Below are 16,024 nucleotides of genomic sequence, written 5' to 3'. Positions count from 1 at the left end.
TCCCAAATCTAGCTTTTTTCTAAGTCCTTTTTCCCAATATATTTTTTGTCATATCTTTAAAATTTGTACAGCTACATTGACATAGTTGTATATAAACGTAGATCCGTTCATTTTCTTTAATTTCAGCAACTTTTCTTATCGAAACTCGGGTTAGTTTTTGTTTTAAACTGAAAAATGTTATTTCGTCCCAAATAAGAAATTTTCGGGCCTGTCCCGAATTAGGTACTTTACCCTACTTGTTGTCAGCAAACTCGCTCAATAATTTTTTTAAATAATCATCCGTTGCAATTTGAATTTCAAATCAAACTTTATTGTAATTTTTTTTTTGTATTTTTATTCTAATTTTATTTAATTAAGAGTTATTATTTTTAAATTAGTAAACGTGAAAATCAGTTTTACTGCTCTCGGCAAGGCCATCTATTGAGAACGATTATAAACTTTTTGTCATGGCCTTTATTTTGTATTGGTTGCATTATTAGACTCGGTGGCGCTCTACACTTGGTGTTATTGTGGGCCAAAAAATTGTGTAAAAATGGCGTTAGTGTATGTGTGAGAAGTGATGACCTGCTGACCAAAATATGGGAGGATTTCATAGAACTCATATTTGTGTGTACTAGTCTGATGAGTGTTTATCGAGTTTTCTCACAGCTTACCGTTTCCAAGTGAAGTTTGACCAACAAATTCTATAATAGGATTGGACTAGAAATAATAGGGTACTTTGGAAACAAAACTACAGTCTGTAGTACAGTGGGTTGATTGGGGTGTCGACGAAACCCATGGGTGAACTACTACTCGATCTTGAGGATATACAAGCAGTAGTATTTGATGAAATTACAGAAGAGCCAGGAGGAATCTACTATACAGCTGATGAGGTGGCTGTGACGAATGCCTCCTCTCGATGCCTCCTGGAAAACTCGAACCCAAATGGAATCGAGCAAGTTTGCCAGCATTTTGCCAGCTGGAGATGGGAGACGTCTTAGAACTGGCACAACTCCCAACCCTTCATTCAACCAACAACAGCTTCAACAGCCTGCGAGCCTAAATCTGACCTGGACAGACAGCAGCAGCTCAGGTAGTCACAGTAGACAAAAGAGACTGTCAACCTGTACAGCTCAGTTTGATTATGACGCTCAAGGAGAAGATGAGCTCAGCTTACGCAGAGGACAAGTGGTAGAGATCCTATCCAAGGATGCTAAGATATCTGGGGATGAAGGCTGGTGGACGGGTAAGATCGGTGACAAGGTGGGCATCTTTCCGTCAAATTTTGTTGCCGAAGAAGAAAGTGACCGCGTTTCCAGCCATCGCCATAGGAGAGGCAATCTCTTTGACGAGGATGACCAGCCGATTGAAATCGACTTTAGAGAACTACAGCTGGAAGAAGTTATCGGTGTTGGTGGATTTGGCAAAGTCTACCGCGGTATCTGGCGAAACGAAGTGATAGCCGTCAAAGCGGCTCGCCAAGATCCTGATGAAGACATCAGTCTCACCCTTGATAACGTCCGCCAAGAAGCCCTCGTCTTTTGGAGGCTACATCACGAGAATATCGTCGCTTTGAAGGGTGTCTGTCTACAGGTTAGTTCCGTTTACAAGCTCGTTCCGAGTCCTCATTTCTTTATTTATAACTCGCTGTCTTTCTGTATTTATAGGAACCTAATTTATGTCTGGTGATGGAGTACGCTCGTGGTGGGCCGTTGAACCGAGTCCTTACTGGCCGCAAAATTCGTCCCAGCGTTTTGGTCGACTGGGCCATTCAGATCGCACGCGGAATGAATTACCTGCACAACGGGGCCCCGATCTCGCTCATTCACCGCGACTTAAAGTCGTCGAACGGTGAGTCCACCTCGATCCATCATTTTGCCAGGGCTTTGGCGACACGGGCGTCGTTTTGTGTGGGAGTTGGTTGAACGTCCTTGACAATCGGGCGCAAGTCTGCAAGGTCTTGACAAGACCTTTTATGGGGAAGAGAGAAATGTGTTTTTCGCTCCGTTTGGTTCTGTTTCCATCATCCGCATCGACTTCCATTTTCCTCTTTTGTTGTGTGCATCGAGGGCCGTTTGCCAAATGCCAACCGAAAAAATCTGGATAGACTCTTTGGCTACTTCTCTTATTATTTATGATATTCTTTTTGGGGTTCCTGAATATTCCGGCTGTTTGTGCCACTACAAGTAGTATCCAATTCGGTTTGGCACTGGACTCCCATTTCCATATCAATCCATCGGCGGCTGATGCATTATTCATCGGAGGAAACCCGGTTTTAGTCACATTTCTTCGCTCCCTTTCTTTCTGGTCGTCACTGTCGTTCATTGTTAGTGGAACGCGGGTCCGACTTAGCCTCAACAGCGTAACCGTCACATCTCTCCCGACGCGTGAAGATTTCGAGAACCCGAGCGCCCTTGCCATGGCGCGACACGGGATCGATGTCATAGCCGTGTTGGCACCAGCACGAAAAACAAAAATCCAATCCCTCAGTCTATAACTGGGGCCTCTCTACACGGCCACTTTTCAGTCTTCCTAGCTAACGTTTTCTTTTTCTTTTCCATGGCATGATGACCCGTCATTTCATGTTGTTTGGCTGTTTCTATCGTGGGGTTGTTCCAGATGGCACATAGGGCACGTGCCTGATCCCTATCACATAACACATTGCGTGTACATAGTTGCTCTTTTTCCAAAGGAGCTCGATTGATCCCCCTATTCCCCCTCTCTTTTCCGGGACAATGGGAGCGAAGGGGGGGGGGCCTGGCATGTGATGGATGGATTATTTTGGGAGGAAAGCTCTCCTTTTGTTGTTGTTGTTGTTTCAGTTGCTTACAGCCTCATTAGGCAACCGACAGTCGGTGAGGGCCCTCATGGAATAATAGCCCCCCGAATCGATGATGGAACTCTGACACACAAAAAACAGGATGGAGATATTGGGGGAGAAATGTCTTGAGTCATGCGTCCATTAGTCATTCAGGATTTGTTGGGCACAGTGAAAACAAAGATGATTGTCGAGAGTGCACAAGTGAAAAGAATTTCATAGTAATGGACTTTTGTTATGCTTGCAGTGCTGATAGCGGAGCCGATAGAAAATGAGGACTTGCAGTTCAAAACGCTGAAGATCACGGACTTTGGACTGGCCCGCGAAGCGTACAAGACGACGCGTATGTCGGCGGCCGGTACCTATGCCTGGATGGCGCCGGAGGTCATCAAATCGTCTACCTTTTCTAAAGCATCTGATGTTTGGAGTTACGGCATTGTACTCTGGGAGATCCTGACGGGCGAAACGCCATACAAGGGCATCGACGCGCTGGCCGTCGCCTACGGCGTAGCCGTCAAGAAGCTCACGCTGCCCATTCCTACCACCTGCCCGGCGCCCTGGAAAAATCTCATGCAGAGTACGGGTTTTCTCTCCTGATTTCTTTCGACGTCATAATATACGATTATTGCCCAGTCGGGAGCGCTTTTTACCATGTTGTAGAATTCGTGACAAACTGCTTTTCTCTGTGTACAGTGTGCTGGGAGCCTGAGGCTCACGATCGACCATCGTTTGAAAAGATCCTAATGCTCCTGGATGAAGTTGCTCGATCACCTTTCGCTCAAACCCCTCACGAGAGCTTCCACACGATGCAAGAAGATTGGAAAATGGAAATTGAAGCCATGTTTGATGACATCCGAGTCAAAGAAAAAGTAGAAAATTCAGCGTTATTAATTCAATTCAGCATTTTCAATTATGTCAATGAAAAATTTAGGAACTACGTTGTCGCGAGGAGGAATTGCGTCAAGCTATGCTCCAACAAAAGCTTCACGAAGAACATTTGAAGAAACGAGAACAGGTTTGCATTTTTTTTTTTTTGTTCCCTGTCAAAGTAATGTTGCCAACATGATTCGATTACTTTTGATGTCAGGAATTGGCGGAGCGAGAAATCGACCTGCTGGAACGTGAGCTGAACATGATGATGATCCAACAAGAACGCGCCGCTGCTGCAGCTGCCCCTACGCCGAAGAAAAGGAAAGGCAAATTCAAAAAGAGCCGGCTGAGATTGTTGAAAAAGGACGGCGGCCATCACATCTCCATGCCGACTGGTAACGCCAATGGAACATGCACCTTTGTGTTGCGGCGTCTTGCGTTGTTTGTTAGATCGTTCTCCTTTTGTCGTTGCTAGATATTCCCCACCATTTTGTGCGTGTGTCTGTGTTGTGTTTTGTGTTGTGTTTATTCGTTTTTCTTTTTTAGACTTTCGCCACAATATAACGATACAGTTGACGCCCTCGCGTGCCGAGCTTAACCGGCTCCAAGTTCAAATGCAAAATGGTTTGTACCAGTGCATACGTGGTGTCCTTCTTTTGTAATTCGTTCTTACCAAACAAGGATTCGACTAATACCAAATCTGTGTAGATCAACTCATAATTCCGCATGCGAGGGCTTTTGTGACTCATATTTCGTTATTTATTCCGTTCACGTAGATTGACATTGGCAATTAATCACTTCTATATAGCCTACATCTTTTTCTGTCTTTCTCCTTTTTTTTTCTTTTATCTCCGCACTCTTTCTACGCTGCTCTTCTTTTTAATCGCCCGGGACTAGACTTCCGGCATAACCTGACCGTTCAGCAGACGGAGGGTGGTTTCATGGAACTGCGTCACCCGTGTTCTGTGCTTGCTGGAGGCGACAACATGGCCCTTCCATCGGATCCCTCCGTCGACAGCTCTTCCACTTCCACCATCGCTAGACTAAAGGCTATCGCATGTGAGTAATACTAACCCACTCTTCAACCGTCTGTTTCATTTTTTATTTTACATTCATTTCTTTCGGTTGGGTTGGGCAGAAAGGGAAATAACACGTACGTATTGAACATTTGCGTGAGGATCTTGTTTTACAAATTTGTTTCTACCCCTCAGTTCCGGCCGATGGAGTCAAAGGAAAAACTTGGGGCCCGAGTACGGTGCACCAGAAAGAACGAGCTCATATTCGGCCTGTCGTCGAGAGAGCTGAAGGGCACCGCCAGTGGAGTAGATCAGCACCAAATTTGGAGAAGACCCAAAAGGGATTATTGGCTGCCGCCGCTGCTGCAGCTGCTGCTGCCGCCCAAAGTGGCCATCCTTCCTCGCTTTCCACATCATCCACACTACCCGATTTAGGTGAGTTAGTGTTTTACGACGCATTCCAAGATGTTTAAATAAATTGTTCCTATTACGTATATAGATCGGATGGATAACGGCTCCGTTCCGCGCCCTCTTCCCCCCGGTTATGTCTCTGGAATCAATGGCTCTTCTGGAAATAGTAGTTCAGATTCGAAACGATCTAAAGGCGGGTTAGAATATCACTTATTTAACGCTGCGGCCATGTTGGCCGGAGTGGCTTTGGGCGGAGACATCCGCTATTCCGGAGTAACAATACTACACCCCAGTCGACCGGCACAGAATAGAAGGTACACATCATTTTGAACACCCTTGGCTGGATTCTTGTTTTCAAGATCCAATTTTTACACGCAAACAGAGCCAGTCAACAACAAGATGACGAAATATCAGATCCCAGACGGTGGGGTTACGCAAGTGCTGCCGGTACGTTGACAAATAATGAAGTAGCAGCACGTTTGTCTTCCGCTATTGGAGATTACGAATTGCCGTTGTCTCAATACGCTGCGACGGCCGCGGCTGGGACGACAACAGCAACGCCTGGAGGATATTCGCACAACACGTACCACGGGCAGGTGCGACACCAACGAGCGCCACTGATCATGGACAACCCCAAACCACTCCGGTTCATTGATAATCCACCGGGACCATTGTATTCACAATCCGCCTTGGCTTCTTACCACCAAAGAAGACGATCCTCCAATGCCAGTAACGATAGCGAGGTAAGAACAATTTGATTCATCTGAAAAGTTTGCCTTATTAATCGTCCATTTACATAAATAGGCTTATTCTTGTGGTGGTTTCGATTCTGCTCGGATGGAGAGCAGTGCTTACGGTGCGGAACGATCGTATGAGCAGTACGCTTATGGTTATCCGAGTAGCAGTGATCACGGTCGACCGCCACCTCATCCCGCATCAGGTCATTATTCCACGACTGGCGACTGGAATCCGACGTCTTATCGAGGATACGGAAGTGAACAGGTATAAGCTATTGACCCGGTTTCGTCATTCATTAGTATTCATTCGGTATTTTCGAAGCAGATTCGCGCCCCGGAAAGTTTACACACGTACGAAAATACAGGGAATCTCAACACGAGTGGCAATAGTCGTTTGTCCGGCAGAATTTATGGAGCCGGCAACAGCGCCAATCATCGTAGAACATCGTCGAACGTGTCAAACTCTTCGAGCGGCGGCACCATTGGCTTAGCCAATAGTTCGAACGTTAACCCGAGTTTCCGGCTTGAAGACGAACTGGATTCGGTACACGTTCAGACGGCCGCAACGGGTGGACATCCGGGTCGTGTGGCTTTCGATTTAGATCCTCGTTCTACTGCCTCTCCCGCCACATCGTATCGAATTGCTCGTCAAAATTCGTTGGAAATGGAACGGCCCGGCACATTGGTAAACAAAAATATTTGTCTCCAAAGATTATTTGACTCTCATCAATTCATATTTAATTCTTCTACAGGGTTTAGAACCACCGCGACTTAGATCCAGTTTGAGGAAGACCAATTATTCTGTAGTTAACGTGATCGGGGGAAGTGGGAGCGGGAATACTAGCCGGGTGTGGAATTCATCCACCGGTGGCGGAGGGAGCGGCGGAGGATCAGGTGGAGGCACTCCAACCAACCCTACTCCTCCCGATTCTATGCATAGCGAAGACAGCAGTTACGTATCGGCCAAAGAGACGAGTTCGTCACAACATTCTAGCGTTTCAGCTCCACGCGTCCGTTTCTCACCGGTGGCCGCCTCGTTCAGCGGCGACGGGCGCACCCTCATGGACATTCCGGTTCAGGGTCAAAGTCAGGACTACACCATTCCTCTGAAGGTGATTTTCAACATTTGATCCAGATTTCAATTATCGACTGTAAAAATAATTGCGTGAAATGTTTTGACAGGCTGCGAGACCAGTGCGTCGCGACTACCTCGCTTCGCGATCATCCAAGTCAACCTTGAGCGAACTGGAACGCGAATTCTTGTGAAGGGACGCACATTAGCATCACCACCTTTGTCGGCAAGAAAACAAAAATCAGGTCATGAATCTTTTTTTGAGATGTATAGCCAAGCCAACAGGATTGCTGCTTTTTATCGTCGTCTTTGAACTTTTTTTAAAATTAATTAAGGATCTGAGTTGACAGTTAACTGATTCTACTTTGTATTCCAGAACAAATAGTTAGACGCTGTATCTAAAAAATTGTGTTGGATTTTATTCGAGGCAAAAAAAAAACACCTCTGTGATGTCTACAATTTAAAATGAAAAAATTTATAACAGTGAAAATAACATTCCGCCATATCAAACTCCCTCACATCTTTCCCAACTAAACGCAACCGTTTTTTTAGATTTTGTTTATTTGTTTGTTTGTTTTTTTTACCTCTGAAATCTCCGCTGCCTAGTATTGTTGATCACCTTGATTGTGTGGCTTAGGAGAGATCGTCGACACGGAAAACAGCCGCTTCTTTTTATTTTTAATACTTGCTTTACACACATAAACCTCTATACATAAGCGATTTTAAATATTATATACATATGTATAGTAAACACCTAATCTCCCGTGTCTTCTATTTTGTCCAAAGTAAAAAGAGAAAAACAAAAAAATTATCAATCACAATCTGCCTCGTGTGTGTGTGTGTGTCCCCTATCTTTTTTTCGATTCATCAAAGTGTGTGACTCTTCGATCCCCTGACGATGGCAGCTCTGGATGGATTTGAAGGCTTCCTTTTTGAACCCTATTCTTTTCTTTCCTTGACCGTGGCAATCTATGATTGGCATATACCAGTGGTTTTGACACAACGATGCATTCCTCTTCCTAACTCCCTTTTTCACATTATTTTTTTTTTCTCCTTTCGTTGTTCTGGATGTACATATTTGTCACGCTGATGATCAAAACACGGCTATACACCCCCTCTCCCCCTGTCCTTGTGAAAGAAAAAAAATACTTAATATCGTAAAAGTCTGTTTGGGGTCTTCTCTTTCTTGATGAAAACAAAAAGAAAATCTATTATCATGTCGGTCAATTGTGCTGGGACGAGAAATACAGTGCCAATCGAACGTCTCATCATGAACTGATTTATTTTTTATTCTCCATGAAGAGAAAAATTGTATCTCTTTTCTCATTTTCAAAAAAAAAAAACACATAGTTAAACAAAAAAGAAACTGAACTGAAAATCATTTCCCCCAGAATGTACAGACCGACAATGAATATTCCACCAATATCGAGAAATAATATTAATAATGAAAAGAAAAACAACGCGCGACAGGCAACACACACACAAGACACATTTATGTTACAACGAAATTAAGCGAATCTGAGGATGAATTTCAACAAAAAAAATGGCCAAAGATCTTGGCGTTGTTCTTTTACGTTACAAAAAAAAAACATGGCACGGGGGAGGGAGTTTCAGCTAACGAGACAAGAGAAGCTACCGACAAAATTCAAACACTCCAAAAGAACAATAAAGAGGCTGTGGATGAGTCTTTGGGCGACATGGAAGGTACCGTGTCAACATCCGTGAATCACGTACTCAAATAAAGAACGTATAAGATGTGAGACGGCCGAGGCACTTTCATGTTTAGGTTAAAACTCCCCAGTTGAGTCTCTTTTACACAGCGTCACTGGGTCAGTTCATTTTGGTCTACATGTCGGAAAATATTTCGACAACACACATAACTTGTCACTACACCACCATTAAACGGAGGAGGGGGAAGGCAGAGTACAAACGAGATTCCCTGGTCGATGTAACAAGAGCATTTTTCTATTTTTTTCTGTTTTTTTTTTTTTTTGCATTAAGGTTTAAAAGGGGCTGGGATTTATTTTTAGAGAGCAACAAAAATTTTTTTTTACAGCTTTTTACCGGACAAGATTCCATTTAAAACAAAAAAAAACGACTGTTTTGAACGGTTGAGAAGTAAATCTTTTCTTTGATAGAAAGGTTAGGAGTGCTCTCTAGCTCGTCTAATGGTCAAATTGAGCGGGACATCGTCGTCGCCATCATAATCAGGCGGCGTGGGTACCCTCGATGACCGATCACCGAGGGTTTCTCTCCGAGAAGAAGAACTAGGTCCAGGTCGAGCTGCCAGAGTTGCCGAAGATCCCGGAGTCATAGAGTTTGGAGGAGGAGGAAACGGCGTTGGGTAAGGCAGCCACACAGGTGGTTGAAGAGGACGTGAACCACCAACAGACGAAACGGTCGCATCTCGAGGTCGTTGATGGGACACCAAGCTCTTGTTCCTGACTCCATTGACGACCGTCGGGACGTTGGGGGCTGGTTGAGGAGCTTTACGTAATAGAGAGCGAAGGAAGGATGAACTACATGACGCTGCTGCGGCTTCCTCCTGTCGCTCCTTGTTGAGCAAAGAGTCAATGCTGTAGCTGCTTTGGCGATCGTAGACTTTGCTTGGCTGGAGTGAATGGGCCATAGCGGCTGCTGCAGCTGCAGCCATCGCGGCGGCCGAATGAGTCGGCAAAGGCGTAGCTGGCATCAGGGCTTTGGCTTTCTTCAAAACGTTGGAAGATGAGTGAGAGGACTTGTCGTTGAGCCGAACTTTCTCCATGTCGCGCAAGAGACGCTTTCTGGGCGAAACCAGCGTTTCCATACGCTCTATTGGCACCGCGGTGGCCATCATTTTCTTCGAAAGTGCCTTCTCCAGAAGACGTGGGGCGATAGCAGCCACGCTTGGTCGAGCCAAACCTTTTTTCTTCCATTGAACTTTGCATTGGCCACACTCGGAATTGGGCCCCAAGTGACACTGCTCCGTCAAGCGAAAAGGTCTTCGCCGTTGAATCCACTGGTATCGACATCGTTCACGGCTCTTAATGGCAAACACAAAGCCCTCTACATCACTAGGCGTCCGTTTTTTCGTCGGGTTGGGGTTCTTCCAACGTGTTTCTCGTAGCCAAGGTGACGACTGAGATTGAACTGACGATTCGTCACTTACACTGAAAGATGCACTGCTTTCCTGACGCACAGTGCTACCCGGTGTTGAGCACGAGGGCGGTGGAGGTGGCCAGTATGTTTTTTGAGTCACTGGAACCCACCATGTTTTGCCGTTTTCCCGCCGATCGTTCAACTCTAATACTATTTTCCCATCTGTAAGGTAATAAGAAACAATTAGTTTACAATATGATACAAAATGTAAATGTGAGTTTTCCAAATAAGCCTTGATTAGCAAGCACAGGGTCACTTGAGAATGTTTATGCAAAATACTTTAAGGTTTTTCTGAAAGTGAACAGGTTAATCATTTCTTTTAAATGTATTTATTACCAAAGTAAAATTGCAATCTTCCCCCTTCAGGGGCTTTGGGCTTGCTTTCAAAGTCACTGCTATCCTCTGACTTGATTCTGCTGTGTGATGACGGTGAACTTGGTGATTTGGGCACACAAGTTTCAGGGCTTTGAGCAGCCTCATCGGCTTGCGATGCATCACCACTATAGTCCATAGTCACGTCTGACATAATTTTCCAATTAATTCCGAAATGGCTTAGATTTGAAATCTAGCCAGGGATCATTTTTCCCGATTCAAAGTGACACACCTGCTGCAGTTGATGGGTCACAGTCAATTTTCTTGCGAAATTTACCCATTTTGGGTTTGGTCGAAACGATGTTTAACAATTGCAGTTACAAATTTTCAGTAGATTTCAAAATTTGAGAAGATACATTACTTCAACAAAAATTAATACGCCAAAGGAGAAATTAACAATCAAGATCTTGAAAAAAACAAAGTGTTTGTCAGCCATGAAAATGAAAATAGACGTTGCCAGATTTATGAATACAACCCCGTGGAATTTTAACAGGATCGGAAAATCAAAAATCCTAAAATTTCTTTTTCTAAAAAGTTTGTTTCAAGTTTTAAGTTGGAAATTAATGTTTTGTAAAAATTTAAGATACGGTAACATGACGGTTTTACGGAGTCTTGCATTTCATATGCAAATCTTGCGGAATGCAAACGTAGGCTATTTGAAAAGTATGTGTAAAAAAAAACAAGGACATTTGTTTACCCTTGGTGCGTATTATTACATCATTTCAAGAGCAAAAAAAACGAAATGTGATTTTGAAATGTAAGATAACCCGCATTTTTGTGTGATTGATCGTAGGTCTTGGAACGCGTGTGCTGAATACAAAAAGGGGAACGATTTAAAATTGCGTAACCATTGGCAGAAACACCCAAGTTGATTTATTGAAATCACTATTCAGCGATCCCTTTTCGTTAAAACACAAGTTTACACTTAGCAGGAAAAAAGGCTATTATCGTTTTAAAGTGGCCATTTGGCTCAATTGAAGGTGATTAGACAGTAGGCCTAATTCTAATTTCAACGATGCAACTCAAAACAAGCCGAAGTAGTCTGCAAGTTTATCGTGTAACGGTAACACAATAGGTGGAACGAAATCGATTTGATTGCAATAAAAGCTTAATTTAATTATTATCAGATTATTGTCATCAGTTAATTATTATTGAACAACACAAATTCTTAAAGGGGGCGCCAGTTTCCTCTTCCAACGGGTGCGAATTTTAATCGCTGTTATTTATTCCCATTCCCATTTAGATTTTGCCAGTCAGAGTGAACATGATTGTGCGTCCTAAAAATGGTATCAGTGACATGTTCATCACCGTGGATCACCTTTTATTTTTGTCGGTAGCTATGTTTTGTTAATCCATTGTCTATCTCGTGTTTGTCCCCTCCAGCAGTTAGTTTGTTAGGATGTAATCCGGAGACGATTGTAGCATTCTCAAATATGAATGATTAAAATGTTTAATTCAAAGTTGGTTGAAGCTGAAGCTTTCCAATCTCAAGTATTATAGTTGCTAAAACATTGGAATGCATAAAGCATAAAAAAACTTATTACGATACGTTGTTATTTGTGTTCAATTTTTAGGCTTAGCCGACTATCGGTTGTTTTTTCCCCATTTATGGCCACGCTGTCCGCATGGATCGTTCACTACATAACTTAATCTAATCCTGCTACAGGAAACCAGAATTTTTGAACATTTTTAATTTTTTACTTAATTTTTGCATCTGGATGTGAAGTGTTTGCACCCAGACTCGATCGTTTTTTTCTAAGCTCAGTCTCTACTGGAAGTTCAACGGTGTTTGTCTCTTGACCCGAAACTATATTTATTCCCCGTTCAAATGAAGACCAACTCCAAAATAAACTTAAGATAAAGAATTTGAAAAACGCGCGGTGCCTTGAATTTTCCCGATGTCAAATTCATGGCATTTTTCTCGCTGATCCGCGCCAACTCGAATGGAATCGGAGTTTTTATTAAATTAAATGAATTATTTCTCTGGACTCTGGAGAAATTGACGGGTGATTATTTTACCTTGGGGTATCCGATCCATTTCTTCAACTCTTCAAATAAAAGAGTTAGACAAAAAATAACCAGGAAACGTGATGAACACGCCGCAGTCGTCGTACCATTTTGATTAGGATAAAAGCTGCAGTAAATTGTTTCTGTCTTCTTCGATCCTTTCACAATAAAAAATCCGCTGACTTTTTTACGCATCCGCTGACTTTTTGTCGCATCCGCAAATAATTTTTTTCTGCGAACTTTCTCATTAAATAACTAAAGAGCTATTCAATATTAAAAAAAAACGACTTTTACAGTTAGGAAAATTGATATCTTAACTAAAAATGTACAAAAGATCAAAATTTTAGGAAAACTACATGACTAGATATAATGAGTTTACGGAGGGACTATCCGCCATAAGGTCTCTTGTAAACGCCTTTTGGTGATTTTATAAAATTTGAGGCATAGTCCCTCATGGTATATTTAATTACTAAAAGATCGTTAAAGCTAGAACATTCAAAATTTGAACCCTGATCAATAAAAAGACGGGGAACATTTATTAGCTGTCAAAAAAAATTTATTTCTATTTCTTAGCAGAATTATAACACATTTTCTAATTTTTACTTTTTGTTTTATATTTTTTTTATAGGAAAAATAATTATTTTTGAGGAGGGTTTTTACAAGAAATATAAAATCACAGTAAAAACAAAGCTCATGAAAAAAATTCCGTGTTGCAATTTGTTCACGGTCAAAAATTATCTTGACTCCACTAATAAAGAGCATTTTCCACTAAAACTTTTTTTTTGTTCGATTTCTGACCAATTTTCGGCCTATTTTTCCCAAATTTTTCCCATTTTTCCCGACGAGTGCAACACGGGAAAAAGAGTCGGCAACCCTTTGCGAATTCCTCTGTTCCATTTGGAGAAATGCAGAACTTCTGATCCTAGTGACAAATAAAACTAAGATTTTTGTTCTTTTTTTCGAATACCATTGTTGTCTAACAAGTAGCAAGAAAAAGTTGTATTTAGGTTTGAGAAACAAGAGCAAAACTTTCAACCTATCCAACAACGAATGTAGAGCCAGAACATGGAGACCATGAAACAGAACTCAAATTTCAACACTCAAAAGTATGTTTATTTCGTGAATTTTAACTAATAAACACATTGCTGAAGACTTCAAACGTTTCTCAGCTCAGCCGCAATTATCTTTTTCTCCTTCCTATTCAAACGAGATAGCAATATTGAACGCCAGATGGCGTTGAACCCTTCATTTTCCGTTTGATTGGCTCTTTCCATGGACTACTTTATACAAGGACGGGACTCTTCGGCATTTCCTATGTCGGCCGTGAAAAAAATTTTTCGGGCGAATCGGAATCAGAATTAAAAAATAATTATTTAATTACCTAATGTTCCTATCCCTAAAATTTATCTTTATGGAGATATTTAAATTTTCTTTACTGAAAATTTAAAATAGTGGGAAACACCGGTGCCATCTAGGAACCAAACCTCATAAGCTCTTGTAAGTTTACAAGATTTACAAGCGTGCAAGAGAGACCACTCTCTTATCTCTATTCCTCTGACATAGCTGTCTAACTCCCCTTTACCTTGTAGGTTATATTGGCAAGAGCTTAGGGTGCTTTGTTGGTAGAGGGCACCGGTGTTTCCCACTTTTACCCTTACTGCTGAAAGTAAAATTACAATATCTTATTGATTAGTTAATTTTACTTAGATTTATCTACATAGTTAGAATCAGCGAAAAAAACTGAATATTTTTGATATTTTTTATTAATTTGTTCATGAAAATAGCCCACCCGACTAGCTTTAATACGGCGAGATAGGCGAAGAGTCCCGTCCTTATATAAAGTAGTCCATGCTCTTTCTCTAGTAAAGGATATAAAGAATTCTGCGATCTTCTCGCCGTCAAAGGACTACATTCAAGTTTACAGGCCTTAACCATTACGTAGACCATGAAACAGTGAACGTAGTAGACGACAGTTTAAGGTTACGGACGTTCAGAGAACTAACGCTCTCTTCTAGATTTCATTAAAGAATCTGAGTGTGAAGGCCTCTGGCTTAGCAGAGAAAATTCGGTAACCATGGAAACGTAAATATAGTAGACCAAAACTCAGTAGACGCTTTTTTAAGTTCTTTTTCCTAGTTCGCCCTTGGAAGTGAGGTGATTAAGACTGCTTCCAACAATAAAAAAATGATATTACCCACAACTGAATATTCTCAAATTATTTTTAATTCAAACATGTCTAAAAAAATAATTTCAATTTCGAAAACAGTAACGATTTGTTAGACATAGAAAAATAAATTAATCAGGGAAATAAATTAATATTCTTTCAAATAGATTTATGACAGTAAAAGATAAACTAAAAACCCAACTTTTTTTTTGTTGGTTTTACTTCGTTCTTAAGGGTATTTGGATTGCGTACTTCTGGTATGCTCGATTTTTTTCCTGTTTATTAACTTTCTAATATCACATGATATGATTTATTTGCGTTAGGAGGACGTATTTTCTAACCTCAAATTTCTTCATGTCCAACGGCTGTGTTAGTTTAGTTAGACCATAATACTTCAGCCAGTTCAATGGAGTTCAATAGAGCTAAAACTTTCAGGGGGTAATGGAACAAAAAACTAATATAGATAAAATAAACTTCGCACATTGTGCAGCTACACCTGTTGTAACCAAAACCTCGACATGACCTTTAACATGAAATATTAACGTCAAAACTCTGCCACTTTAGCAAATTGAATCAAATCCAGTTTTTAAAGGAAGACTTGGATATTCGCACCGTAGAGCATGCATCCGTCGAGCGCCTCCATTGCCAGCTGCACGGCATTGAAACAGTTAATTCCAAAGTGAACGAAGGTGGAATTCCTCATCTTTTTCACACGCCGGATTGACCTCTAAACCCTCCCTAATCTTGTATCCTGTAAAATCCTGCGTAAAGTTACTCACATGAAGCACCTTTCCCTAAACGTAAGAAACGACACGTCACCAGCAGCTGGGTCACCAGCAGTTGGGCTAAGGCTATACCATTAACCTGAGCCAGTTGGTAATTAGTCTGCTACTACAGAAAGTATTCAGACTTCTGGCTTGACAGTTGTGGGCATTCGCCATTCGGTAGGCTACACACTTTTGATTGAAAAAATTCCATCTTCCCAATAAATATTTTTCCAGCTAATATCTGCCAGCTCAAGATGACGCTTTGTCTGTCGGACCCGACGTTTATTCTCGCAAGCCATTTAATTTCGTCCGTCGAGGCCAACATCGGTAACGGTAAGTCACATCTCCATTGGACTTGAGGCTTTTTTGGCCGAGCTGCTGCTGCTGCTGTTGTGTAATGATGTGAAATCACGACATCACGGCAGGTCTTACTTATTTCCAAGGTCGTCCCATCGTGCAACAGTCACCGTTGAATAGCGGAGGAGCCCACTTTTTCTAAACATACAACGAAGACAAATTTTCAATCAGGGACTTATGGATCATCGACAGGTGCCGTGATGCCGGTTTCCATAGACTTATCGGATGCCTTTCGCTCTTCACGGAGTTCAACTTTGTGGTTTGATCTGCCGATTGACTTTGCGCCGCGCTTCCATCAATTAATTGGCTTCATCAT

At 42.0% G+C, this 16,024-nt stretch overlaps 2 protein-coding genes and 1 long non-coding RNA gene across 5 annotated transcripts; 2 read left to right on the top strand and 1 right to left on the bottom strand.

The window, feature by feature from the left end:
* The first annotated feature begins 492 nt into the window (after nt 1-492).
* Nucleotides 493-8,169, top strand: LOC124337870 (mitogen-activated protein kinase kinase kinase 11-like). 3 transcript variants are annotated; one of them, XM_046791882.1, is made up of 15 exons: nt 493-1,572; nt 1,647-1,830; nt 3,045-3,374; nt 3,491-3,666; nt 3,729-3,812; nt 3,885-4,062; nt 4,214-4,291; nt 4,565-4,726; nt 4,879-5,118; nt 5,183-5,408; nt 5,477-5,837; nt 5,899-6,096; nt 6,157-6,516; nt 6,584-6,943; nt 7,014-8,169. In XM_046791882.1, exons 1-15 carry the CDS (start codon nt 886-888, stop codon nt 7,095-7,097), a joined length of 3,708 nt encoding a protein of 1,235 aa, XP_046647838.1. In that variant the 5' UTR covers nt 493-885; the 3' UTR covers nt 7,098-8,169. The 3 variants fall into 3 exon arrangements, with proteins under 3 accessions (XP_046647838.1, XP_046647839.1, XP_046647840.1); XM_046791883.1 differs by lacking the exon at nt 4,214-4,291; XM_046791884.1 differs by lacking the exon at nt 4,565-4,726.
* On the bottom strand, nt 7,963-10,874 carry LOC124337872. Its single transcript, XM_046791885.1, has 2 exons — nt 10,378-10,874; nt 7,963-10,203 (listed from the first exon to the last, which is right to left on the bottom strand). Exons 1-2 carry the CDS (start codon nt 10,565-10,567, stop codon nt 9,047-9,049), a joined length of 1,347 nt encoding a protein of 448 aa, XP_046647841.1. The 5' UTR covers nt 10,568-10,874; the 3' UTR covers nt 7,963-9,046.
* A 3,693-nt stretch (nt 10,875-14,567) lies between these two features.
* Nucleotides 14,568-15,683, top strand: LOC124335842. The gene is made up of 2 exons (XR_006916922.1): nt 14,568-15,528; nt 15,586-15,683. It is a non-coding gene; the product is annotated as an uncharacterized LOC124335842 (long non-coding RNA).
* The last annotated feature ends 341 nt before the right edge of the window (nt 15,684-16,024 follow it).

Source organism: Daphnia pulicaria, chromosome 4 (assembly GCF_021234035.1).
Source record: "Daphnia pulicaria isolate SC F1-1A chromosome 4, SC_F0-13Bv2, whole genome shotgun sequence".
NCBI classification, from domain to species: domain Eukaryota; kingdom Metazoa; phylum Arthropoda; class Branchiopoda; order Diplostraca; family Daphniidae; genus Daphnia; species Daphnia pulicaria.
Note: the sequence above shows the minus strand (reverse complement) of the source record. Positions and strands in the feature narration are given on the sequence as shown.